The sequence below is a fragment of the Syzygium oleosum genome, unplaced genomic scaffold, assembly GCF_021117445.2.
Source record: "Syzygium oleosum isolate NSW1041296 unplaced genomic scaffold, Sole_v2.1 Sole_v2.25, whole genome shotgun sequence".
Taxonomy (NCBI): Eukaryota; Viridiplantae; Streptophyta; class Magnoliopsida; order Myrtales; family Myrtaceae; genus Syzygium; species Syzygium oleosum.
In genome coordinates, this window is record NW_026607509.1 from 4,198,020 (window position 1) to 4,222,516 (window position 24,497).

Consider the following 24,497-nt stretch of genomic DNA (forward strand, 5'->3'; position numbering starts at 1 on the left):
TGAATCAAGGATTAGAAATGCCCAGTGAAGCAACTTTTTCTAAAAGGAATTGAATAGAGAGAACCATCACCCAACTTAGAAACAAATCTATTTATCCGAGGACGCTTAAGCAAGTCCACAGTACAAGAGCCGCCATCAACCCGCAAACCAAGAATTACATAAACTAATCCACAATACCCAGAAGATACAACAGCTAAACCCCGTCTCCAAACTAAGACTGCAAGCAGAGGAGCAATGCAACAAATCCTCGCAATTAAAGAGTCAGGAGAAATGTCAAAAATGGAACCTCTCGCAAGACCCCAGAAGACTTATCGGCTCGATTAATAGAACCATTTTCAGTATCGAACCATTTCCGTATGCTATGGTACCCGACCACACAGAGCGAGCAGATCTAAACTCAAGCGTGCGAGAGAGAAGAGCAGCGACGGAAGCACAGAAATGAGCGCAGATCTGCGAGGGGGAGAGAGAGGGACAGAGAGCACTCGCCAAGAATGGAGGTCTTCTTCTTCGTTGAAAGGGTTGGGATCGTGGTGGCGATTCATCGTAGCAGCAGAAAGAGAGGGGATTTGAGCCAGAGAGAGAGAGGGGATTCACTCTTTCAAAGTAAAAACCAAAGTTATTTTTTCAGTTCGGTTCGAACCGAACCGAACTAAAAAAAAAAAAGAACAGTTAGCTTTGATTATCCGAACCGAAATCGAACCGAACCGAAATAAATCAAATTTTCGATTCGGTTTGTATTTCGATTCGATTCTAACACCCCTACTAGTAGAATGGACATAGGATCAAGAAAGTGTACGATGTTCCATGACAACTTGCCAAATAGTGTTTGATTCTATTCTTTTGTTCCTAGAATCAGTATGAGAATAGAAATCCGTTTGTTTAATTTTTTGATTCTGGGCACAAATTCTTGCAAATTTGTGCCAAGAATCAGTTTTGGAGCAGAATCAAGAATAAAAAAAAAGTAGCTTCTTGATTCTGGGAACAAAAATGAGAATCAGTTTGTTTTTTCTTCTTCTTTTCCTTATTTTTTATAATAGAAAATAATGTCCGGCGCGAGGGCCACCCTCGGCATATCTGGTGAGATTAAAATATTTTAATAAAAAAATATTATTAATAAAAAAATTTTACTGGCCATGGCCAGCGACGAGGCCATGGAGAAAAAAATAAAAAAGATATTATTAATAAAAAAAAATTTACCAGTCATGGCCAGCGACTAGGCCATGGCGAAAAAAAATAAAAAAAATATTATTAATAAAAAAAATTTTACCGGCCATGGCCAGCGACTAGGCCATGGCGAAAAAAATAAAAAAAATATTTATAAAAAAAAATATTTTACCTGCCATGGCCAGCGACCGGGCCATGGCAAAAAAAATAAAAAAAATATTTTTCAATAAAAATATTTTTTTATTAAAATATTATTAATAAAAAATATTTTACGCTATGCAAATGACCAGGCCATGGCAAAAAAAAAAAAAAAATATTTTCAATAAAAATATTTTTAGTAAAATATTTTTAAAAAAAATTATTTATAAGAAAATTTTTTACCGGCCATGGCCAAGAAGGAGGAGAAGAAAAAAAGAAAAGAAAGAAATATTAAAATATTTAAAATGTTATTAAAATATTATTAATAAAAAGAAATTTTATGCCATTACCAAACGCATTTCTGCTCTTTTACTATTTCAGGAATAGAAATTTTGGGCCGTTACCAAACGCCTTCAAATGCTCAAAATCAGTTCCCGGGCACAGAATAAAAAAAAATCATTTCTGACTAGAATCTGTTTCCGGACACAGAATAGTTGCCATGCGCAGCCTAAAATTTCAACCTCGTTTCTTCTTGGGATTGCAAGATGCAGAATACGTTATATTTGGCAGACAAATCTCGGTTAATCTTCCGTCTAAAATCTCCGTTACTCAACCAATGTGGCATTTCCACATCAGCTGTAAATCCACACCATTTGCTTACGTGGATTTTTCGTCACTGTTCATCGTCGTTATGCTCTTTTCCTTCTTCTTGGCTCCTTGCAACCTCCATCAATGGAGGTGCTCGAGCATGGAGCTAACTTCTGGGTTACACGACCTCGGATTTGAGTCGTGCGACCTTAGATCTGAGTTCGCATGACCTCGAATGTGAGGTCGTACGCATCAATCGCGGGTGTCAACCTCCATTAATGGAGTTCGACCATAGGGCACATAGTGGGGGAAACTATTTGTGCCTTCGCAGCGACGGTGGCTGTAGGGAAAGCTTGGGGTTGTTTTTCTGTCGTCCGGGCACGGAATGGGTCCACAAAGCTTCAGGGATGGCCGAGCGAGGTGGTGGCCTATAAAAATGGCTTCTTGAAGCTTAAATAGAAGGAATCGAAAACAGGGTCTCGGTCGAAATGGCCGGAGATGATTCCGACGACTGCCAACCGTCACGGACGGGTTGTCGAAGGTCGTGGCACGACGTCGGAGATCTGGGTGACGATGGATGAGCGCTGGGAAGCTGTGGCCGAGTGAATCCGTGCGAAGAGGACGATGAACAGTGACGAGGCTATAATCTCAACTGACTTTGGACATTCCAATTCCCACAGTTCATTAAGCTTCTTTGAGCTTCCTGGGATGATTAAACCTCTCAAGGAGTTCTCTTTTGGTCAGTATCAATGCTCTCAGTTGTTCGAGTCCACTGAGTTCAAGCTGAGATTGAGAAATTCGTAGCTTTGACAGGTTTTTAAGTTGGAAATGATTGACCAAGAAACTGATGAGTTGAAACTAACAAGTTTCAGCTCCGGTAAGGCAGGAGGAAGCTGCGTGGTGGATTGCGAGGAAGCTTCGATAAAATCGCCGACCCGCATTTAGCCTCCGTGCTTGAGCACCTCCGTTAATGGAGGTAATAAAGAAGAAGAAGGCAAATGAGGATGATGAACAGTGACGAAAAATCCACGTAAGCAAATGGCGTGGATTTACAGCTGACATGGAACGGAAATTTTGGATGAAAGATTAACGGAGGTTAGATTTGGGATTAAAGTGAAAGTTTGGAGTTTTTTTAAATAAAAAAAAGTTTATGGTAAAATTGAAACTAAGGCTGCGCATGGCAACCATTCTGTGCCCGGGAACATATTTTGGTCAAAAATGATTCTTTTTTATTCTGTACCCTGGAACAATTTCTAAGCATTTGAAGACGTTTGGTAATTGCCCAAAATTTCTATTTTTAGAATAGAAAAAGAACATAAATGCATTTGGTAACTACACAAAATTTCTTTTTATTAATAATATTTTGTGAATTTTTTAACTTTTTTTTCCTTGGTCATGGCCGGTCGCCCGCGCCGGCGACCGGCAACAGGCCAGGATTGGCGAGGGTGTCGAGGCCCTCGCTGCCGGCCTCGCCATCACCATCCCCGGCAACGAAGAGGTCGAGCCTCGCCCGCCAAGGCGAGGCCGACTCGCCCGTCACCTCGCGACGGCGAGGCCGCCGCCATGGTCGGCGAGGGACCTCGTCGCCACTCGCGACGGCGAGGTCGCCTCGCCTTGGCCGGCGAGGCTCGACCTCGCCGTCGTTGGGGGCGGCGAGGGCCACCCTCACCGAACCTGGCCGGTCACCGGTGGCGGGCCGGCGATGGGCCGGGAAGAAGATGAAAACCAAATAAAAAAGAAAAAAGAAAATCAAGAAGAATCAGTTTTGGAAAAATTATTCCAGAATCAAAAGGCTACTTTTTTTTATTTCTTGATTCTGTTCCAAAATTGATTATGGGATCAATTTTTTGCAAAATTGTGCCCGGACACAAAAATTTTAATAAACAGATTTATGTTCTCAAACTGATTCTGAAAACAAAAGAACAGAAATTTTCAGTATTTGGCACGTTGTCAAATGGGCCCTAAATCTAAAGTTTGGAGTTTTTTAGGGAATCAGGCAAAAACAGAAACAGATATGTCCGAAATAAAAGAAAACAGAGCTTTCCCTTGATTGATAAAGGAGCACAACTTGAAGATTCTGATCACCAGCATCAGAACAAACCTGAGTGGATTTGGAACCCCACCTATCTCCATAAAGGTTCTTGGTCCACTTGTCTAGGAGAGTCCTTGATCAGAATTCCCAACGAGGATATCTTTTCCATTTATAAAATGAAATAATAATAAATAATTCATAAATTTTGGCTCAATGCTCAACGTGATTCTAAGACTTTGGCCCAATGTATAATATGATCTTTGAATTTTTTATTTGTTCAATATGTTCAATATTATCAGGAACAACATTAAACATTTTCATATAATTCAGAGACTACATTGAATATGTACCAAAATTTTAGGGACCATATGGAATAAATTAAAAATTCAAGAACCACATTACACATTGGTCAAAGTTCAAGAATCATTTGTGTCATTTTCCCATGTGAACAAAAGAAATGGAGCAATAATTTAAGAAAATTATAGCATACACCTCTCTATATAAATAAAAATTGACACAAGCGATTTTATACATTTCAAAATTGAGAATTTTAACTACCAAATCTCTCATTAATCGACGATAAGGCTACACGTGAAAAAGTATTTTTTACACCGGCAATGTATAGTGGCAGGGTAAAGTTTTTTTTTTTTTTTTTGGGTCAAAACAAGGCTAAAGTTTTTTTTTTTGGCTAGAACTAAACTGTTCATTGATATCTAGTAAAACCAGAACTCACTTTCGGGGTCTCAAAACAGAGCAGATCTCTAAGTGCTTGTGGAGGACGGGTCAACCGGTGTTCGGTGAGTATTTTTTTCCTGTGGGTCTTCACTACCCAGTCCGCCACACTATTACTGTTTCTATTACAATATAACAGCTTTAAATTAGAAAATGAAGACAGCAGCCCACGTGCTTCGCTGATGAGAGCACGTTGTTCCCACGGCGATTTTTGTGTATACTTCAAGCTGTTGACTAGATTCTGGCAGTCTGACTCCAGAGTCAGTCTTTCGCCCACACGAGGAGAGAGGAATTTCAGGGTTTCCACCATGGCTAGGCTTTCTGCTTGCTCGGTGGAGGAGACGAGGACGTCCTTTGCGAAGCCGTTGATCAAGATCCCAGCTGAGTTGCGGCACACACAGGCAATTGATCCTTCAAATGATCCAGGTTGGTGAGCTGCATCTATATTTACTTTTATTTCGCCCCTTTCTGGAGGAATCCAGGCATCCTCCTCTTCGCTGTTCGCAGCATCAATTTTCCTGTCGAAGTTGTTCCATCTGCTAAAATTTCTGAGCAATTGTTGTCCTCTTTCAACCAGCAACTTTGGGTCCAGGAGGTGCCTTCTAAAGACGAGGTTGTTCCTTGCTTTCCAGATTTCCTAGAGAACTACCGAGACTAGCTCAAAATCTAGTGAGTTGTTGCTGTTGGGTATGTATTTGATCAGCCATTTGTCTATTCTGGAAGTTTGGTATTTAGAATTCTGGATGTTTAGTGCAGGAGCATCCCAGACTTCCCTCGTCCATTTGCAGAGAAGAAGTAAATGTTCCGGGGTCCCCACATGTGCTCGGCAGATTGGGCAGTTAGGATCAGGTACAATCCTTCTTCTGTACAAATTTTCCTTCGTCGGAAGGGCATTTTAACATACACTCCATATAAAGTTTTTGATTTTGTGGGGAGTTTTCATTTTCCATATCTTGTTCCAGAAGTTAGTAGGAGATTGGTGAGAGGAGGAGGCACACTGAGCTTCTGAGTTTTCGTTTTTGCGAAGAATGTTGTAGCTGCTGTTAATAGTGTACTCTCCTTCCCTCGTGCCAATCCAGATCAGTTTGTCTTCATTCATTTGTGGTCTGATATGTATTGCGAGGATCTCACGCACTACCTGTTCATCGAATAATCTTCGCAGGACCGGTTCCTTCCATGTGCTTTTCCCCTTGGTTTATCAGTATATCAACTTTTTTAGGGTTCCCTGCATTAGCCGGTCCCCCTATAGGTCCCCTTTTTAGCCACTTATCTTCCCTGATGTTAATGTTCTGCCCATTTCCTACTGACCACATGACCGAGTCTTCAATTGATGTTCTCCCCATAAGTATGCTCTGCCATCCCCAAGATGGTCTGGATCCCTTCTCTGCCTTCCAGAAACACTTAGTAGGGTAGTAGATGCCCTTTAAGACCTGACTACACAGAGTTGTATGGTTTTGTGCTAATTGCCAAGCCTGTTTTCCAAGCATGGCCTTGTTAAAAGATGTTAAATCCTTAAACTCGAGGCCGCCCCTGTCTTTTCTTTGTCTCAGCACTTCGGCCTTCCTCTAGTGTACTCCTTTTGTTGTGGTTTGGTTCTTCCACCAGAAAGCTGTTATTTTTTGCTCAATAGCCCGACATACTAAAACTGGGATCTTGAAAATTGACATGGCATATTGTGGTAATGCTTGGACAACAGTTTTTATCAGAATTTCTTTCCCCGCTTTAGACATTGTGTTCTCTTTCCACCCTTCAAGCTTCATATTTACCCTTGCCAGGATCCAAGCAAACATTTGCTTTTTGGATGCTCCCCAATCAGAGGGAATACCCAAGTACTTCCCGGTCTTATCAATCTCCGGGACTCTTAGTTCTCTAGCCATGTTCCTTCTTAATTCACTAGGGCAGTCCTTGCTGAAGTATATTCCTGACTTGTTCAAGTGAACTGCTTGTCTTGAAGCAAAGCAATACTGGTGAATGATTCCAGCCAGGTTCTGACATTCTTGTAGCTTCCCATCTAGGAAGAAGATTGAATCATCTGCAAAGAGTAGGTGAGATAGTACAGGGCAATGTCTATTTAGTTGTATCCCTTTTATAGTGACATCTTGCACAGATTTTTTCATCAGCATCGACAGGAAGTTTGCAACCAGTATGATTAGGTATGGGGATAAAGGGAAAGCCAGGCTAAAGTTGATGCTACTAAAATTTGTACCCTTCCACACATTCATAATTATACTTATAAAGTTGCAAGCAAATAATGAAATATACATTAAAAAATGACTCGCCAAAAATAAAAATAACCAATCCCCAGCAAAAAATTTCGTAATTTTAAGCTTATGACTTTTGTAGAATCGTTCATAGAGTTGAAGAAATATCATGCATCACAGGCTAGGAATGTCAGAACCAAACCGAAAATTTCGTGCATTTTGGCTCGGTTCAATTTTTGGTTCGAATAATCAAAACTAACCATTCTTTTTTTTTTTTCAATTCGGTTTATTTCAGTTCGGTTCGGTTCAAATCGAACGAACCGAACTGAAAATAACCTTTAAGTTTTAGCCCTTTTTCCATCGTGTGACTGCGAGAAGGACTCAAATCCTCCTGCGTTGCTGCTTCGAAACAATTCCAAGATCTAACTGCAACACAGCTACGACCCCACAAAATCGCTTCGCTCAATTTCACACAAATCCACAAATTCTCAAACTTCGTAGATCTTCGCAGCAGGCCAATAGAAGCTAGGGCTCAGAAACGAGGAATCAACAGCGCGAGAAGTCAAAATCTTCAATCAAACAAAAAACAGACAAGAGCTCAACGAATTCAAGCCAAAAACATTGCCTGAGACCGAGATCGAGAGGCTCCAAAGACCCCCGGAAAGATCAGCACTGGCAGGAACGAGCTTCGCAATCGCCAAGAAAAACGATTGGGAAGCGGCAAGAATCATCCGGCGAACGCTAAAGTGGGGGGAAGAAGATGGAAGAAGAAGCAATTCTGCAAAAATGATTATACGGTTCAGTATAATCGGTTGATTATACTTTTTTTTCCCTCTTTTTACTTTGCCAGAAAATTGAAAAATAAAAAGGAGGAAAAAGAAGAGGCCTTGTTCGAATAAAAAGAAAAAAAAAACCGAAAACAATGAATAAAAAGCAAAAAAAAAGAGAAAAAGAAGAAAAATCCGAAAACCAAACCCAACCGATTTTTCGATTCGGTTCAAGCGAGATTTGATTCGATTTTTCAAGAAAATTGAATCGAATCGAACCGTTTACGTGAGGCCCAGCCAAAATTAGATGGGCCATTCTCAATTCTAATGATGTCACCAGTGACTTCAGCCACCGATAAAATAATTGACTACAAGACATTTTGGTCTCGGCCTTCATCATTGCAATAATTGCAGAAAATGACAAGCCCCCCTCATCTCAAATCCTTGCTCATTTCGATCGGAATCCCAAGGAGCGGACATCAGAGATTCCGGCGGAGAAATTTCAAAAGATCGAATTTCTACAACTTGGGAGCTCTTGGCAGGAGTCCCATTGGCCTATTTTCCGGGGAAAATTTCCTACTAGCTCAGCACTAAATTTGTTAATCAGGGTCGCGTTTGCATATTTTGCACCCCGTCTGAAATCGTCGAATTTGATTGATCTCGTACCTACTTTGGGGACCCCGATGATGCTCGAAGGGGCACATGTTGAACCTGAAATGCACTCGACTGTATCCGTGCAATGACTTGTCGATTTCTCGTTCCCCACGCCAATTTTTCAAGAATAATTCGCTTTTTCACGTTAAAACAGAGAGAAAAAAAACGTGAAGAGAGAGAGAGAGAGAGAGAGAGAGAGAGAGAGGTGGGCCCCGGGGAAAGTTTGATAATTGAGAGGGTGACGTGGCGAACGTACAAAGGGATCGCGGAGATACGACCGATGGACGGTCAGGATTAGGCCTCCAGAATAATGGGTAAGAAAAACAGACGCAACCAACGAAGATAGTAATAAAACACGAGCGACCGCGCGCAGAACAGTATAAGACCCTTTGGTGTCCACGATCCTCGCACTTTCGTTCATCACTCTGGTCTTCTCCGTCTCATCCGTTGGATAGATCCACTCAGAGAGAGAGAGAGAGAGAGAGAGAGAGAGAGGGGCGGAGAGATGGCGCTGATAGGGCTCAAGGCGACGGCGTTCGCGGCGGCGGCGCAGCTGCTGGGAGTCGCCGGCGCGGTGCTGGTGCTGGTGTGGTGCATCTACTTCATGGGGGGCTTGGCCTGGGAAGCCTCCAACAAGAGTCTCATCTTCAACGTAACACCTCGCTCTCTCTCTCTTTTCCAAAGGAAAAAAACCTTCTTTTTCTGTCATGGACTATGGAGTCGCTTGTGTTTTGCTTGCTGAATAATCACCGGCCTGCGCAATGTTGTTCATCGAACGAGGAAGAGAGACTTTGTGTGTGTGTGTGTCTCTCTCTCTCCTCTGCGCCAGCGAATGGCAACTGTGCGAAGACGTGTTTGGTTGGATCGTTTGTTGCGTTCTTTTCGTCGCTTCGTGGTTGGGGCGGGGAAATTACGTCAATGCCCCCTTCCATTTTTCTTTTTCGTTTTTGTTTTTTATCGTCTTCCTCTTTTTTTTCGATTTTTCTTTTTGCGTTTCGTTTCGTTTGGTAGAGTTTTGGGCAATGCAGACATCATCGAGAATATGGGAACAACTGCACGTAAAGCCATGGCTACGGCGTTTCCGGAATCTGCTTTGATTTCAATCTTTTCTCCTCGCTTCTCGGGGGAATCCGATGCTAATTCTCTTCTCACCCACCGGCACACACGCGAAGTCACTATTTAATAAGCACGAAACATCTGATGAAAATAGTATTTTCATTTTTTTAAAAGCATTTATGGGTGTATCACGAGAAAAATAATGCGCCGAAAATCACAAATTTCCGCTATTTGATTGTTTAGGCACGTACCCATTAAAAGATTTCTAGGGAAAAAAAATCGATTTTTTTTCTCTAGAATTTATCTTCACCGCGAATTGAGCACCGTCGAGTGGACGCCACGGGGCTTACTCGATTTTTTTTTTTTCAGAATTTATCTACACCGCGAATTGAGCAACGTCGAGTGGACGCCACGGGCTTTACCTACCTTTCCAACTCGTCGCACCCACCCATCAGCCTTACTGCCTTGAGTGCTTTCATTCTTGGTGTGCATTTCATTGAGGATGAGTTCATATGTTCCCAATTCTCTCTCCATCACCTAACACATCGAAAATCCCAAAACAATCGTTTTCTTTTTCCTTTTTTATTTACTTATTTTTTTCCCCTCTTTTCTTTCTGCCTAATGACTATACACAACTATGTCAAAAGAAATTTGGTACCCTTTAGGAATAATAATGGAGGAAGTGATGGTTTGGATGTATATCTTCTATGCATCAAGTGAAAACCCTAATTTTCTCCACTTTTTTTTTATTTTTTTCCAAATCTACCTCTCATACAATAATAAGAAAAAGTCAATAATTAATTCTCATCTACCATCTAAGCTCCCACTTGCTCCACTCAAATAATAACTATCCTCGCCCATTCCCTCTACTAAAAAGTAAATAAATACCTTCTTCTTTTTTTTTTTTTTTTTTGAGATATCTCTCGATCTCTTATTATTATTTTTCTTATATATTGATCCAATTTTTGCACGTGCACGTAGCGTGAGCTCAACGCTTGTCGATGAATCACTCCCGAAATTGCGATGAGCATGTAGCCATGTTCCCGTCCGGTATTCAAACGATGATCACGGAAAATATCCGACATATATAATATTGTGTGGCCAATTGGCCATGCTTATCCAATTTGGACCCATGTTTGCATTTAGTTGGAACGATCGGTCCAAGGCTCACGTGTTCCTCTTTGGCCTGTCTGGTGTCAAAAACATTGATAGATTTGACCCGTAACCAATTGGCTTTTACTTTAGTCCTAGAATATGTCTAACTTGTCCTTTAGCTCCCGAAAGCATATTCCCATGTGTTCACGTCCCACGATGTCCGTCGTGTTGCTGGATTTGTTGTTTCTTAGGTTCTGTTCTTGTTAGCAAGGGATGGATCCTGCGAATTCGTGATTTATCGGCATGTTTAGAAAGTGATTGATCAAGAAAAACTGAAGTTTACTGACCTGAAATCGCTAATATAATTCAAAAGTTCACCATAATCTCTATTGCCAACTAGTTTTCTTAGTAAAAATTTATGCCCTTTGTTCTTCAATCGACGTCTTTGATAATAATGGCTGATGAATTTTTGCCAAATCCTAGTCATACTTCGAAGGCACTCTATCCGTTATGAGTCAACGTCTTCACGTAAATGCAAACTCACGTAATTGAGGGTTTGTCACTTCACAAGCTTAGGACGAAGTATAAACATAAGAGGACGTCGCATCGGGATTGCCATCATCATATTCCCTTCTTCGCCCTAGTAACTAATGGGTGTCGGGCTCCTTGTCCACGTAGTCGTGGTCATTCACGCGAAAAATTAGAACCGTCATTTATTTATGACGTGTCTGCTGTCAATTGAATTTAAGCTATAGGTCGCGTCGTATTCGGATTTTTCTTATATTTATCTTTTGCGTAATGTTGCGTGAACGGGTTATTTTTGTTGTTGTTAATTTACTACAGCATCTGGAACAATTTTCTCCCATCTCATGATTTCACTGTTTCCTCACCGCACAATCGCAACACTGTTTCTATCACTTTTCTCTCCTGTTCCGACCGCAACATTCCTCTCGCTATCATAAAGTTCTAACACGAGGCCTGTGCCGTTGATGACAGATTCATCCCGTGCTGATGCTAATTGGCTTGATCATCATCGGAGGTGAAGGTAATGAGAATCGTGCCGATATGTAGCCTCGCCATTTTAGTCGTAAAACTCTTCGCTTCCGCGGGCAAACCCCAGACTAACACTAGTCGTAACTGTCCTTTTTTTCACAAAATGCAGCAATCATAACTTACAAGACATTGCCTCTGAACAAAGAAACGAAGAAGGTGATACATATGGTGCTACACGCCATCGCTTTGATACTCGGCATCATCGGAATAAGTGCCGCGTTCAAGTATCACAACGAGAGTTCCATTGACAACTTCTACAGCTTGCACTCCTGGCTCGGGATCGGCGTCATTATACTCTATGCCATTCAGGTGAGTTTGCTGATCTCTTCGAAGCTATGTTCATCTGCATTTTCAAGGCCTAAGAAACACAAAGTAGATGCAACTAATTCGGCATCATCGGCTGTGACTGAGAGGTTGCACATTAAGAAACCAGATTTGAAGTCATGTACTTCTAGTTCCTAGAATCGCCTAGTCATACTTGGTTCTAACATACATTGTGGAGCTAATTTTCGTGTCGTCGATCGCACTTGTCTGAGACTAAGGTGATGATGTGCAGTGGATATATGGATTCATCATCTTCTTCTACCCTGGAGGATCGGGCACCCTAAGGAGGGACTCGCTTCCGTGGCATGTGCTGTTCGGGTTGTTTGTGTATTTATTGGCGGTTGGAAATGCGCTACTAGGCTTCTTGGAGAAGCTGACATTCCTTGAGAACTCGGGGCTCGCGAAGTACAGTTCTGAGGCCTTCCTCGTCAACTTCACCGCAGTCGTGACAGTACTATTCGGCACCTTCGTCATATTCACCGTGCTTTCTCAGCCCGTTGTTGAAGACGACCATAGCTATTCCCCAATCTAGATCGTGTCGCATTCCTAAATAAGATTGCTTTATGTATAGAACATCCACGGATCATTTCGTTGTAGCAGATGTACGATAATTGCGTGAGAAACACCCGTTCTTCTGAACAAAGTTGTCAACTTGTCATGCTTGGCAAAATCGATGTCCTTGTGGTTGTCTTTATTTATGTCCCTAGCGTTATTCCGATCGAATTTCACATAATTAGGACTCAGGAACTCGGGCTCTGTTTGGAGGATTAGAGAGTTGATTAATACAAGGGGATTGTAATCGAATATCCAGCATGATGTGTTGGGGATTCGATGGTGGTGAATGAGCACGGGCAATGCCTTCGCCTGATCTTTAGGACTTTTTTTTTTTTTTGGTCGAAACGAGCTGATTTTCATTTAACTAGTCACAAAATGAGAACAAAGCTGATGAGTACTGAACAGAGTAAATCCCAAAGAGGTAAGGGGGGCTTAGTAAGCCAATTTGGAGAAAGGAATCCTTTTCGATGGGTCTTCGCGACCCAATCTGCGGCTTTTGGCTTCACGGGGCCAATAAACCGCCGAAAATTTTAAAAAACACCTTTGAAACGGGCCAGGGAAAAAAGAAAAATATTAAAATATTTAAAATATTATTAATAAAGAATTGTAAAAGCAATTCCTTGCATTCTTTAACTAAATTTCGGATCGGATGGCCCATGGGCTTTCTGATACGCCACTCGACGTATCAACTACAGATAAGCTATCTGAGTTTATCTCCGCGTTCAGATCAAGTGAGGTCCTCCCGTTCGTGCGAACTCAGTCAACAGAGAAGCTGCTCCCATGACTGCTAGGGTTTCAGCTGCAAAAGCGGACGGGGCTCGCTCCTCCTTGGCGAATCCAGCAACCAGCAAAGCCGGAGTCGTCGCGGCATAACCCGGCGACGGAGCACGCCGCTGGCGCATCCACCCAGGAGCCGTCGACATTAAATCGCAGAGCGCCCTTCTCCGGTGGTGTCCATCGCCCATGTACCGAGCTTCTGCCTTTGTTCGAATTCGACGAGGATGGGTGCCATCTTGCAAAGGAATTGTTCGGGGCGACTGCATCGTCAATGATCGTGCATGGATTGGGTCTCCGCGACTGGAAAACGAAGCAATTTCGCACCTTCCATACCAGCCAGAGTACACCAGTGACCAACTCACGCGTGGGTAAGTCTATGCATTTTTCCCAGTGTCTCGAAGATCCAATTTTCAATTCTGGTGATGCTTGTCGGAGATATCCTGATGTTGAGTCGTCTTGGATCTGACCAAATTTCCTTTGTCCAGTCGCATAAAGTAAACATGTGCTCTGTGGTCTCCGGGGGGCATGGTGACAAAAGGGGCAAAGCGGGTCAGGAAAGAGTTTTCTTTTGAACATATTTTCTTTAGTGGGTTAGTGCGTTTCGGCACGTGCTCCACATGAAGAATCGAATCTTGGGGTAGGATGATAGCTTCCAAATCATAGTCCATAGGGCTCGGGGTGGCGACAAAAGAGGCGAAGCGGGTCAAGATAAGAGTTTTCTTTTGAACATATTTTCTTTAGGACTTGATATGTAACAATCTCGTAGATAAAAACTATATGGACCGTTGGATGTCATACATTTATTGTTTTGCAACCACCAATATCATGTAATGTAATTGAGATGCATCCATAAATGCATTTCCGAAAAAAAAAATGGGGGGAGGGGGTTAATACTACAAAAAATCACAAACTGGTACACGTGTGATAAATTTATCCAAAATTAATTTTTTGACCACCAACGATTCCAAACTGATAAACTTGTGACAAAATTACCCTCCGTTAGTTTCCATTAAATTTTACTGTCAAATTACCGAGTTGGATGATATGTGGTAGTTGAAGATTGTACCAGTTTAGGGTTTTACTCTCCATTTGTCACAGGTGTATCAGTTTGTGATTTTTTGTGATATTAATCCAATTTAACGGAAACTAACGAATTGTAAATTTGTCACTAACGTACCGGTTTTGAGTTTTCTATGGTTAAAAAATTAGTTTTTGGTAAATTATTATAAATGTACCAATTTGAAATTTTTGATAGTCAAAAAATTATTTTTTGGTAAATTTGTTTCATGTGTATAAGTTTGGGGTTTTTCGTGGTATTAACTTAAAAGAAAAAAAAACAAGAGGAATGGGCCTCCTCGATATTGTGGGCTTTAAGCGCACGCAGGAAAGGCTGCTTCAAAAGAGCCCGTCGGCCCATTTCGCTCGTGAGAAGTTCTTGAAAGGAGAGGTGGCGTCGCGTCATGCTTTCTCCCTCGCGACGTCGACGGACTGCCAACGAAACATTGTAGCATGGGGGAGATACGAGCGGGGACAAATTTGTCTTTTGGAGTACTAGATTTGGAAAGCAAATGTTGGTTTAGGATTTTCTTTTCTTTGTAAGACAAGCCTCGACGAGCAAAAAGCCAACAAAAACATTGGCATGGGGAGGGGCCCCATAACGTGGCAGGTGGTCCTTTCGTTTCGCAGCGCATCCCCTCCCTACATCGCAAAAGACGAGCCCTCAATTACAACGGAGATGATCTATACTTGTCGAATCTGGCGAGGGCTAGACCCTCGCCGCCGCCCTCGCCGGCTGCCGGCCAGGAAAGAAGAAGAACAGAAAAGAAGAAAAAGAGAAAAAAAAAAATCTCTTCTATTTATGATTCTTGTTTCCATAATCAATAATCAAATTTTTTTTTATTATTGATTTTGTTCCAAAACTGATTCTAGGAACAAATCTGTGCCTGGAAACAAAAAATTCACTAAACGGATTTCTGTTCTTTTTTTGTTCCCGGAAACAAAAGAATGGAATCAGTTATTATTTGACGAGTTACCGAATACACCCACAGACTACTCGATCTGTACTCAATAAAATCCCGATTCCCTTTCAGATGGAAAGATATTTAATGGGTCTTTATCTTATTTCAATTTTTTTTTTGCTGGTAAGGAAAGAAAATAAAGGTCATCATCACTTGGAGCGGGTCATACTGTTTGTCCCTCTGCCACAATGATTCTAGCTAGTTTGAAGGACCCTTTTGTGCCCGGAGGTGCTTCGCTCAAGTTGGTCATTAGCCCCAAACTCTTCCGAATTTTGCTTAGGGTTTCAATTGTCGCGCAGTCACATCATGTTCTCGTGAAGCCAACCCCCGAGTAAAAACGATCACCCACGATCGCCAAATCTTCCCCCAAACTTACCAATTAGGGAAACTCTTGTTTCGAGATCGAAATCGAGATGGTAGGAACGAAGAACGAAAGGATAAAACCAAGCCTCTTCGGTTGATGGGTTTTGCATTGCATTGATGTTGCGCCCGCGGTCTCAATCCAAGAAGGGATTGATCGAGAAAGGATTTGAAATGAGCCGCCATCCCGCAACGCCATGGCGTCTCCAGTCCCACCACCCCAAAAATATAAAAATAAATAAATAAAATTTCCCGATTTTCACCAAGAAAAACCAACCCACCATAGAAAGAGATTCATCATCATCTCTCTTTTGTTCAAACGTATAAAATTCCGCCATAGATTCTAGGAGACACTCAGGCCCATCAAAAGGCTAAAAGACCATTTAGACCTCGGACACCACCATCCAGGGGACATCTGTTCATGTATCTACTACTTGTGTTACGTTAATGCTAAATAAATGCGACGCAGCTCGTCGAAGGATCGGAACGTCGTAGGAGTTTTGTCGTTAGGAATTTTGTACATCTCTCTAGGTTGCGACAGCTCTGCCAGAAATAATTTGGGTTTTTGATGTCATCAATGCAACTGCAGCGTTTCTCAGCCTCATCTCCATTTCGAGGGTGCTTTTCTTTTTCCCCCTTGCGAGTGGTCTTCAAAATTTGGGTGAATCGCTGCCGAATTTGGTCCTATATAACCTCACGCATAAGATTTTTAATTCTATTCTATACTTCAAAAACGCTTGCCAGCCCTAAAATTGCATGTGGGTCCACCATTCTTTGTCCCACATTTTCTTATTTTCTTTCCTTTTTTCCTCACAATATTTTTCACAATTATTTAGAAATACTTTATTGAAACAAGATTGATTATCTACCCACTAAAGCACATAATTCGAATGATGTTTTGAGGTCACTTGTTAACACGGCCTTAATGCGAAATATTGATTTTTTTCGGTTTTTTTTTGGTTTTTGAGGTCACATAGATTCTTACGGAAAGGCCCACGGAAAAATTTACCCAAAATTATTCAAACTTATCGTGACAAAAGCACGTGTTAGAGATTTGGCGGAGAAACATGGATCGTCATGCTAATAATAGAACACCACCAATCGTATTTTCTCGATTAAACAAGTGCAAATCTCTCGGAAAAGCACGTGACCGGTGCAATAGGATTTCTTTTTTTCTTTTTGTTTCGCGAGAAACGGATGATTTAGAAAATACATTTCTAAAAATAATTAACAAAATTAGAATAGTTCTCACTCATCGATGATAATTTATGTCACTAGATTTTCTTTCGAGGGGGCATTGAGGTAAAAACGGTCTGCTCATTTTGCTTACAAACCAGGAAAACGAGAAGGACTTTTTACTCTTTAGCCACACTGTGCCAACTCACAGAAGCTCGCCATTACCTACCATCCAGCTCGCCTCTCTCTCTCTCTCTCTCTCGCCTGCTGTACTTTCTCTCTCTCTCTCAACCAACGCAACTCTCCTCTCTCTTTCTGGTTCGTTTCTTCCGTCACCTTCCCACCTGATACTTCAGCCATGGCCGAAGAAGAGCCCAGGAAGGTGGAGCCCGAGGCCCCGTCGGAGCCTCCGCCGGCGGAGACCCCGAAGGACGTCGCGGAGGAGAAGCCCGTGATCCCCCCGCCGCCGCCGCCTCCGGAGGAGAAGCCCAAGGAGTCCAAGGCCCTGGCCATCGTCGAAAGTAACGGGAATTTTTAGAGTTTCTCCGTTCTTCCTCTTGCTTTTTAGGCTTCTAGCTATAAAGTCTGCGTCCGTTTTTGTTATGGGTGATGGAAAGTTGATTGCTTTTCAATCTTTTATGTGCTGTGAAATCGAAAAAGAATATGGAAAAAAAAATTCGTCTTTGCAGATTCAGGTGCTGTCGTCAGATACGATATGATTATATGCAAGTCGTCTGCTGTTCTAATTTCCATCTGGTTTGGTTTCAGATGACTTGCTTAGTTTGAAACGAGAATTTTGTCAAGCTTCCTTGATAGTTTCTATGCTTCGAACAGTTTGTGTTGAAGTTGATATATGGAATTTTATGTGGGTTTGTAAACTTTTGTGTGATTTAACGTTTGTCCTTGTGTTCATGGCAGAGCCTGCTGATACCGCTGAAGAGAAAATCTCTGAGGGTTCTGCTCACCGAGGTGAATTTAAAGAAAAAAAAGAATAATAATTTCACGTTTTTATACGGTTCTCTCTTCTGACGATCTTTGTAAGTGTTTAATAGCAAATCGGAATGATGTCTTCATGAACTCTTCAGATAGGGAGCTAGCGAGAGTCGAAACACAGAAGAGGATGTCTCTCATCAGAGCATGGGAAGAAAGCGAAAAGTGCAAAGCAGAGAACAAGTAAGATCAAGTCACTGTCTGATGGGGGGTTTAGAGAAATCCGGTTTATTCACTGATCTGAGCTTTGCCTGTTTAATTTCCAAAATGAAGTTTTTGGCATACACAACAAGTAGATTAACAAGAACACTGGTTGGGCAGGGCTCACAAGAAACTATCTGCGATTGGGGCATGGGAGAACTGCAAAAAAGCTTCTGTAGAAGCTGAGCTGAAGAAAATTGAGGTACCACGCTATGAATTTGGGAGTGTTATGAGTTACTTCTGATTCTGTTCTGTCTGTATATCAGCCAGTCCAATCGTGTTTTCATTATGATTCACATGCCCAATTATCTTTCTTCGACATCAATCGTGGATTGAAGATGTGATATATTGTCTTGGACACAAATATAAGTTATCAGAATGTTTCCCTTGATTTGGCTCTCCATCCGATAAGAATACGCCTATTCCACCTTGACTGACTTCGCTCTATTTCTTTGCCAATTAGGAAAAGTTGGAGAAGCAGAAGGCGGAATATGTGGAGAAAATGAAGAACAAAATTGCTCTCATCCACAAGTCCGCAGAGGAAAAGAGGGCGGCCATAGAAGCCAAACGAGGGGAAGATATGCTCAAGGCAGAGGAATTAGCCGCTAACTACCGTGCGAAAGGGACCGCTCCCAAGAAGCTCCTCAGTATTTTTTGAGGCTGAAGATTTTTTTGGCCTTGTTGTGTAATCATCAATACATACTGTACATGTTATTGTTTGGGTTTCATTTGTTAGGCTACTATATATCCGAGTGCTTCATGGTTTTAACATTTGCTGCATATTTGGTGTTAGTCGTCGTGTTGGTAGCTGAAGATCTTTTTGGCCTTGTTGTGTAATCATCAATACATACCGTAAATGTTATTGTGTGGGTTTCATTTGTTAGGCTATTATTATATCCGAGTGCTTCATGGTTTTAACATTTGCTGCTGATTTGGTGTTAGTTGTGTTGGTAGCTGGTTTTTCTTTGGGTGTACATGACAGTTCGTCAAATATGTAAGAAACGTGGATAAGTTCAGTTTCTGAACTTTGTGTGAACGAGGGTTTGCTTTAGACAGTTTTTACGTTTTCTATGCCGCTTTTCTACTAATATTAGCACTTTTCGGAGACGGCAAAAGGAAGTGAGACTGGAATCTAGACGATGCAAAAAAATAAGAATAAATGAGTTAAGAGTATGAGTAGAGTGAGCTGCTAATTTTGCGGATGGGAGAACCTCTCAAGACACGTTAGCGGAGAAGACACCAAAAGGGTCGGTGTTAGATTATTTAGTGCGTCCCCGAGTCACATGAAAAGGGCCGTGCGCGGGCAGGCATCTCGTTTCTGAGGCATGGAGAAATCTGTGTTTCGGTGAGCATGAAGTTGCATGTGTCCTTGCCAATGGTTGATATGACAACAGAAGGGGAATTTAGCGGCGTCGCCTTTCTTCGGTTCAGAGATTTTACGAAGCCCTCAACCGTCCCGCATAGCTCGCAAATGAAGCCCAGATGGATCTTCTGTAATAAAAGTTATCGATTTCTTCGCCTACCACTCTACCAGTTCGAACTCCCGACTCGGGGGATGATATCAGAGACAGCTTCTAGTTCTAGCTTTTCGATCATATGCTCCATATGCCAATAGGCAATAAATGATGGGGTACATTAATGGCATAATCCTCCTTTTAGGCCCATTAGCGCAACGGGCTCGTTAAAGTGAAACTCTTCACGCCTGCCATTGATGTTATTTTCATGCTGCTTTAGGTTACTGATCTAGTGATCATTGGGTGTCCACTGGTCACCTCTGACACTTGAGTTATTGAGAAGAAGATGAAACTGAACGCTCCCTTGCTCAAAATGGAAACGGGGTCTGGAGGCTACCATTTTCATTTTTTGCCCTGTTCATAAGATTTCTAAGACCAAAACTAAACCATTCTTTGGCCTAGAAAAACCTTCTGTAGTCTAGATCTGTGAAATCAGGCATAACAACTACGGAGGGGCAGAGCCATCAACAAGATTTTCTATGACAGCGATTTGTCGAGCAACTGCAGAAGTTAATCACATGAAACTGGAAGACACATCAGTTGTTTGTTATGCAAAAGTGAATGCAACATAAGATACAGGATCTCTCTGGGAGCCAACATCACGGGGAAGAATAACGACTAATTACACTAGTTCAATTTTTCCCAGCTCATCACTTCTTCCAGTGAACAGCCTGACTTGGAAAGGACTTGCGTGTTTCGCAAATCCATGTTTTAATTTGGAAGTATAATTAGAAGTTATTCTTCCTCGTAGTTGCGCCCCTGATAATTAAAAAAAATTCTCATTGGACAATATATCACTGTCAATGCTGAAGGCACTACAAAGATCATCCCTAGAAAGACACTGCACAAGCCCATTTCCCGGGATTTGATCCTCGAAATCAAACTGTGAGCTATATATCTCACTGGTTGAAAATTCACTCCGATCATTGTGATATTGATCGCCACCAAAAGTTCCCTCATTTAGCAGTGAAGAAACTAAAGAATCCTGAGAGCTTGTATGGTAATAGTGATCATCTCTAGGAACTTGTAATTCAGCATGGTTTGTGAAACTTTCTCCAGGAGAATTATCCAGAGAAAGCCACTCCGCAAAAAGAAGCCTTGGCAATGAGCTTTGACCCTCTTTTGTCGGGTTGAAAATTTCTGGAATTTGAGAAGCTGAGCTTTTTGTATGTTCCGTTGTATCATAACTTTGGGTGTGATCAGTTGGAAAGTTTGTTGAGTTCAGAGATCCCAGAGAGTCTGAATTGCTTGGCATTTGAAGGTGAGATTCATCAGCTTTGACATTAATCTTCTTCTTAAGATAAGAATGCCAATGATTCTTTATTTCATTATCGGTTCTTCCAGGGAGATGCTGTGCTATTTGAGACCACCTAATCACATGAGAAAATTAGATCAGTACCGTTGAAAACAAATAAGAAACTCTCTAGCATTGTCTAGTATGGCAAAAGAAACAGTTTTTAACCCTCGCTTACTTGTTGCCTAACAAGTGGTGGAGGTTCAAAATTGTCTCTTCCTCCTGTACTGTGAACACGCCTCTCTTTATTCCTGGCCTCAGGTAATTAATCCACCTTAATCTGCAGCTCTTGCCATTCCTCTGCAAACCTGCACAGAAGTACTACCTGACTTATTATAATCATCAAAAGTCAAACTTATGAAGTTTTCTCTTAAGACCATCTAGTCACCATCAATCTCTTTCACATTAATGGACGGCATTCACACTCCAAACTCCATCGTAATGCATTAGTCTAAGTTCAATATGACTAATTTAAAGGCACAAATGTCTTCTTGCAGCTAACTTGCCGTCAAAGTAAGCATTTTTCGTCTTTCCCGCGTGTTTCTGACCTTAGCATTTTCTTATTATTGCAGAGGGACTTTGCCATTACCAAAAAGTCAGCGATCATGAATTTTTAAGCGGTTTAGGTGGAGCTTCTCTGTTCTTAGTCCCTATGTACAACCAAGAAAATTACCAATTGCACCTTGGGAACTCATGTTTGTCCGGGTCACTTTCAAGAAAACAGAAATATGAACAAACTGATGGCTAAATTCTGTCACCATTGAATCAACCTATTCCTGTACAGAAGAAATTAAGTCTTTGCTTTATCTGCAGGTTCCAAACCAAACTGCAGTTTTTGTACTGGATGTTGTCTGCCCGATTATTTTGTTTCCTTACTGTCTTATGCGTGCATCCACATCGAGCATTGCTATGGGGAAGATCTAACGGTCTGAGAACTGGGATCATGACATAAGAACAATGGCACATTGAATGCACCAAGTATGTTTCTTATACGCTTATACTATGGAACAAGTGTGCATATGGCTAAAGATCACACCTGCATTGATGGGAACTGAGCTCCAGCAACCATAGCCGTGTTTAACGATGTAATTTCTGAGCCTCTGGTCTTCATCTGGTGACCACAAACCCTTCCTGTGCTTTGCCTTTGGTTTTTCCACTGACTTGCATCCCATTATGCCAAATGTAACAGTGAGACAGATGAGTGATGAGCTCACAATTGAAACCTCAGTAATGTCAAAGAGCTAAGAGCAAAAAGAGGAGAGAAGAGGAGAGGTTGAGGACAAGAGGGCAGTGCAAAGGCTCTGGTATTTAAAAGCGATGATTTTCATCTCTCCTCCCCTTTGTTTAAACCGAGAAAAAAAATACAAGCTTGTCTTTTGGGGGGATTAACAAGTAGGTATAACTGAAACATATTCAATTTAAAGAGCAAAAAGAAAAATGTACCATTATTATATAAAAACTCCAAACTCTTTCAGAAAAGTTTTCTTCTCATATTTTGCATTAATTACCTACCACCAGTGACCGATTCCCATTTGATTTTTAACGGAACTCAGCTACTTCTCTAACTCTATTTGGTGAAAATTCAACTACAAACCATGGCTTCTCTGAGGAAATTTGGAAACAGAGGATAAATGCATGGCATTCATATCTGCACTACAGCTCATGCAATCTCGGCTAAAAAATTTGCGAACCAGAATGTCCTCTCAACATTACCACGATGAAACGTGTTCTTCTTTTACTTCAGCAGCGGTCTTTTACATGACATGAACAAGGTGTCCATCAATGTTGGAGTCAAAATGAACTGCCTGCCTCTGAGAGTTTCTGCCATTTATTCTCAATTACGACCACATCGTCCATCTCTGATCGCCGCACCCGCCAATGGTACTGAATCTTCTAGTTCCAAGAGATATCAAAATTGCAGAAAAAATGCTCCATGGGACAGCCAAGAAACTCCGGAGAGTTTTAAAGTTTAACTGGCCTTAGTTTACTGTGAATAGCAGTTTCAAGGGCATGGCACACTGTCCCTTCAGAAACTTCAGATGGAGCTTTCGCTCACAAGTGAAGCTGAAACTGCAAAATGGTTCGAAACTCAATCTCAACCGCATCCCTTAGTTTGTACTGAATATAACATATCAATAGCTCTTATTTGACATGATCATGTTTGCGTATTACTATTCTATACCTAGTTAGAATGATACAAATTAACACAGAGACCATACACACAATCTCATTTCTAAAGCATGTCTACTGTAGTTTGACGAGTTGCCTCGGACTGTCTCCTTACATTTGTATCACCATTGGAGTGATTTCTTCAGATATCATCAATAAGACTCACGAAAAACATGGAAATGAACTGAAGTTGTCAGGTGTTCGTTGTAACATTGGCCATCCAATGATGTTGCAACAACCCTTGCCGACAAGCCAAGGGGAGAAATTTGTTGCATTGTTCGCTTTCAAGGAGGCCTGACTAAGAGCGAGTTCCTCCAATGATCAGAAACTGACTTTCCATCAGGATCGTCCAATCAAATTCTGATGGAAATCCCAAAAATATTAAAGCAACGAGGGAATGAAACGTGCTCCATGAATTTAGTTAAATAAATTCAGAAGATTCGTTCTTAGTTCTTATTCAATGGGGTGCTGGAAATTCTGGCTTTCGAGAACCAATAAAGATGGATCTTTCATACGATCATTGATCGATTATTATTGAGTTTTGGTTACTTTGGCACGCTAACTCGAAAGAGTTGCAGAAAAATTGGCATTGACCTCTTGTGGAGAAGATGAAGTTATAATGATTGATTATATATGTGAATGAGTGGACTTCAATCCCGTTAAAGAATATTGTCTATGATTTTATAGAATTGATGGAGTTGAACATTCGAAAAGCGATGGATAGGTGTATTGCAGATTCATTAATGAAAATGCTCGAATTTTCCCTTCACTATTATTGTATTACATGCAAATATCAGAAACAACCCCACACTATGTCTTCTATGACGTAAATATCCCAAGCTTTTTTTTTGTGTCGATAGAAACCCTAGACTTAGGGGTGAGCATATCGGACCGGTGAGAACTTGTCGGCTTCAGGTTCTGGGGTATGTAGGAAAGATTTCAAGTTTCAAAAATTGGAGAACCTGTTTTGACAAGTAGATTTCAGTTTCTAGGTAGGTGGAACCTGGAATCTGAAACAAGTTTTTGTGTTTTTCTTGGTTAATGTCTTCGCGCGATTTTGCGATATTCCATGGCATCTAATGATGAGTATATATTTCATATAATCTGGACACTAGTATGAGTTTCCAATTTATGATTGTGACTTTTAGTTTGTTAATATTTCATATTTTTCGTGTGTCTAAATGTAACTTGTTGTCAGTGAATTAACAGCAAGTAGTGGTAACTAAAGATAATGATTCACTGCAATCGTTCAATTAATAATAGAGGTGAAATCTAGGTAGATCCTGGAACCGACGTGAAACCTGTGACAAGATAGGTTTTAGGTTCTGGGGTATGCAGGGTAGGTTTCATGTTTCAAAAAATGAGGAACCTATTCCCATTGGTAGGTTATGGGTTCCTGGTGGAATCTATACAAAACCTGGAATAGCTCACCCCTACCTAGACTTACCTACTGTGATACAAATACCCAAAACTTTCTTTTATGTTGCGAAAAAACCTAAACTTCCCTCTATTACGATTCCATCCAATGTATATTTCTCACGCCGGTATAAGTTGGGAGTTTTCTTATTTGTGTTATAATAAGCAAATTTATGGTAGATATTTATGTCACGGTAAGCATAGTTTGAGGTTTTTTGTGGGA

General features: G+C 41.3%; 3 protein-coding genes and 2 long non-coding RNA genes across 5 annotated transcripts; 4 read left to right on the forward strand and 1 right to left on the reverse strand.

Moving 5' to 3' along the window:
• The first annotated feature begins 4,626 nt into the window (after positions 1-4,626).
• On the forward strand, positions 4,627-5,384 carry LOC115667954 (uncharacterized). Its single transcript, XR_008814448.1, has 2 exons — positions 4,627-5,084; positions 5,232-5,384. It is a non-coding gene; the product is annotated as an uncharacterized LOC115667954 (long non-coding RNA).
• Positions 5,385-8,652: 3,268 nt separating this feature from the next.
• LOC115671677 (transmembrane ascorbate ferrireductase 1) lies at positions 8,653-12,474 on the forward strand. Its single transcript, XM_030593297.2, has 4 exons — positions 8,653-8,928; positions 11,424-11,472; positions 11,590-11,789; positions 12,037-12,474. The coding sequence occupies exons 1-4, from the start codon at positions 8,782-8,784 to the stop codon at positions 12,334-12,336; spliced, it is 696 nt and encodes a 231-aa protein (XP_030449157.1). The 5' UTR covers positions 8,653-8,781; the 3' UTR covers positions 12,337-12,474.
• Positions 12,475-12,976: 502 nt separating this feature from the next.
• On the forward strand, positions 12,977-13,953 carry LOC130134934 (uncharacterized). The gene is made up of 2 exons (XR_008814457.1): positions 12,977-13,504; positions 13,632-13,953. It is a non-coding gene; the product is annotated as an uncharacterized LOC130134934 (long non-coding RNA).
• A 2,935-nt stretch (positions 13,954-16,888) lies between these two features.
• Positions 16,889-18,757, forward strand: LOC115671678 (remorin-like). The gene is made up of 5 exons (XM_030593299.2): positions 16,889-17,211; positions 17,609-17,659; positions 17,776-17,863; positions 18,002-18,083; positions 18,345-18,757. Exons 1-5 carry the CDS (start codon positions 17,049-17,051, stop codon positions 18,537-18,539), a joined length of 579 nt encoding a protein of 192 aa, XP_030449159.1. The 5' UTR covers positions 16,889-17,048; the 3' UTR covers positions 18,540-18,757.
• A 1,313-nt stretch (positions 18,758-20,070) lies between these two features.
• Positions 20,071-21,924, reverse strand: LOC115671676 (transcription factor LAF1-like). Its single transcript, XM_030593296.2, has 3 exons — positions 21,726-21,924; positions 20,868-20,997; positions 20,071-20,765 (listed from the first exon to the last, which is right to left on the reverse strand). The coding sequence occupies exons 1-3, from the start codon at positions 21,859-21,861 to the stop codon at positions 20,162-20,164; spliced, it is 870 nt and encodes a 289-aa protein (XP_030449156.1). The 5' UTR covers positions 21,862-21,924; the 3' UTR covers positions 20,071-20,161.
• Positions 21,925-24,497: the final 2,573 nt, after the last annotated feature.

What these genes read in the sequence shown, in the direction of transcription:
- LOC115671677 (XM_030593297.2), top strand. Translation starts at nt 8,782, where the DNA reads ATGGCGCTGATAGGGCTCAAGGCGACGGCGTTCGCGGCGGCGGCGCAG. An exon ending in ACAAGAGTCTCATCTTCAAC is followed by an intron (nt 8,929 to 11,423) that starts GTAACACCTCGC and finishes CGTTGATGACAG; the next exon opens with ATTCATCCCGTGCTGATGCT. An exon ending in TTATACTCTATGCCATTCAG is followed by an intron (nt 11,790 to 12,036) that starts GTGAGTTTGCTG and finishes GATGATGTGCAG; the next exon opens with TGGATATATGGATTCATCAT.
- LOC115671678 (XM_030593299.2), top strand. Translation starts at nt 17,049, where the DNA reads ATGGCCGAAGAAGAGCCCAGGAAGGTGGAGCCCGAGGCCCCGTCGGAG. An exon ending in AAGTGCAAAGCAGAGAACAA is followed by an intron (nt 17,864 to 18,001) that starts GTAAGATCAAGT and finishes CTGGTTGGGCAG; the next exon opens with GGCTCACAAGAAACTATCTG. An exon ending in CTGAGCTGAAGAAAATTGAG is followed by an intron (nt 18,084 to 18,344) that starts GTACCACGCTAT and finishes TTTGCCAATTAG; the next exon opens with GAAAAGTTGGAGAAGCAGAA.
- LOC115671676 (XM_030593296.2), bottom strand. Translation starts at nt 21,861, where the DNA reads ATGGGATGCAAGTCAGTGGAAAAACCAAAGGCAAAGCACAGGAAGGGT. An exon ending in CTCAGTTCCCATCAATGCAG is followed by an intron (nt 20,998 to 21,725) that starts GTGTGATCTTTA and finishes ACTTCTGTGCAG; the next exon opens with GTTTGCAGAGGAATGGCAAG. An exon ending in CACCACTTGTTAGGCAACAA is followed by an intron (nt 20,766 to 20,867) that starts GTAAGCGAGGGT and finishes TCATGTGATTAG; the next exon opens with GTGGTCTCAAATAGCACAGC.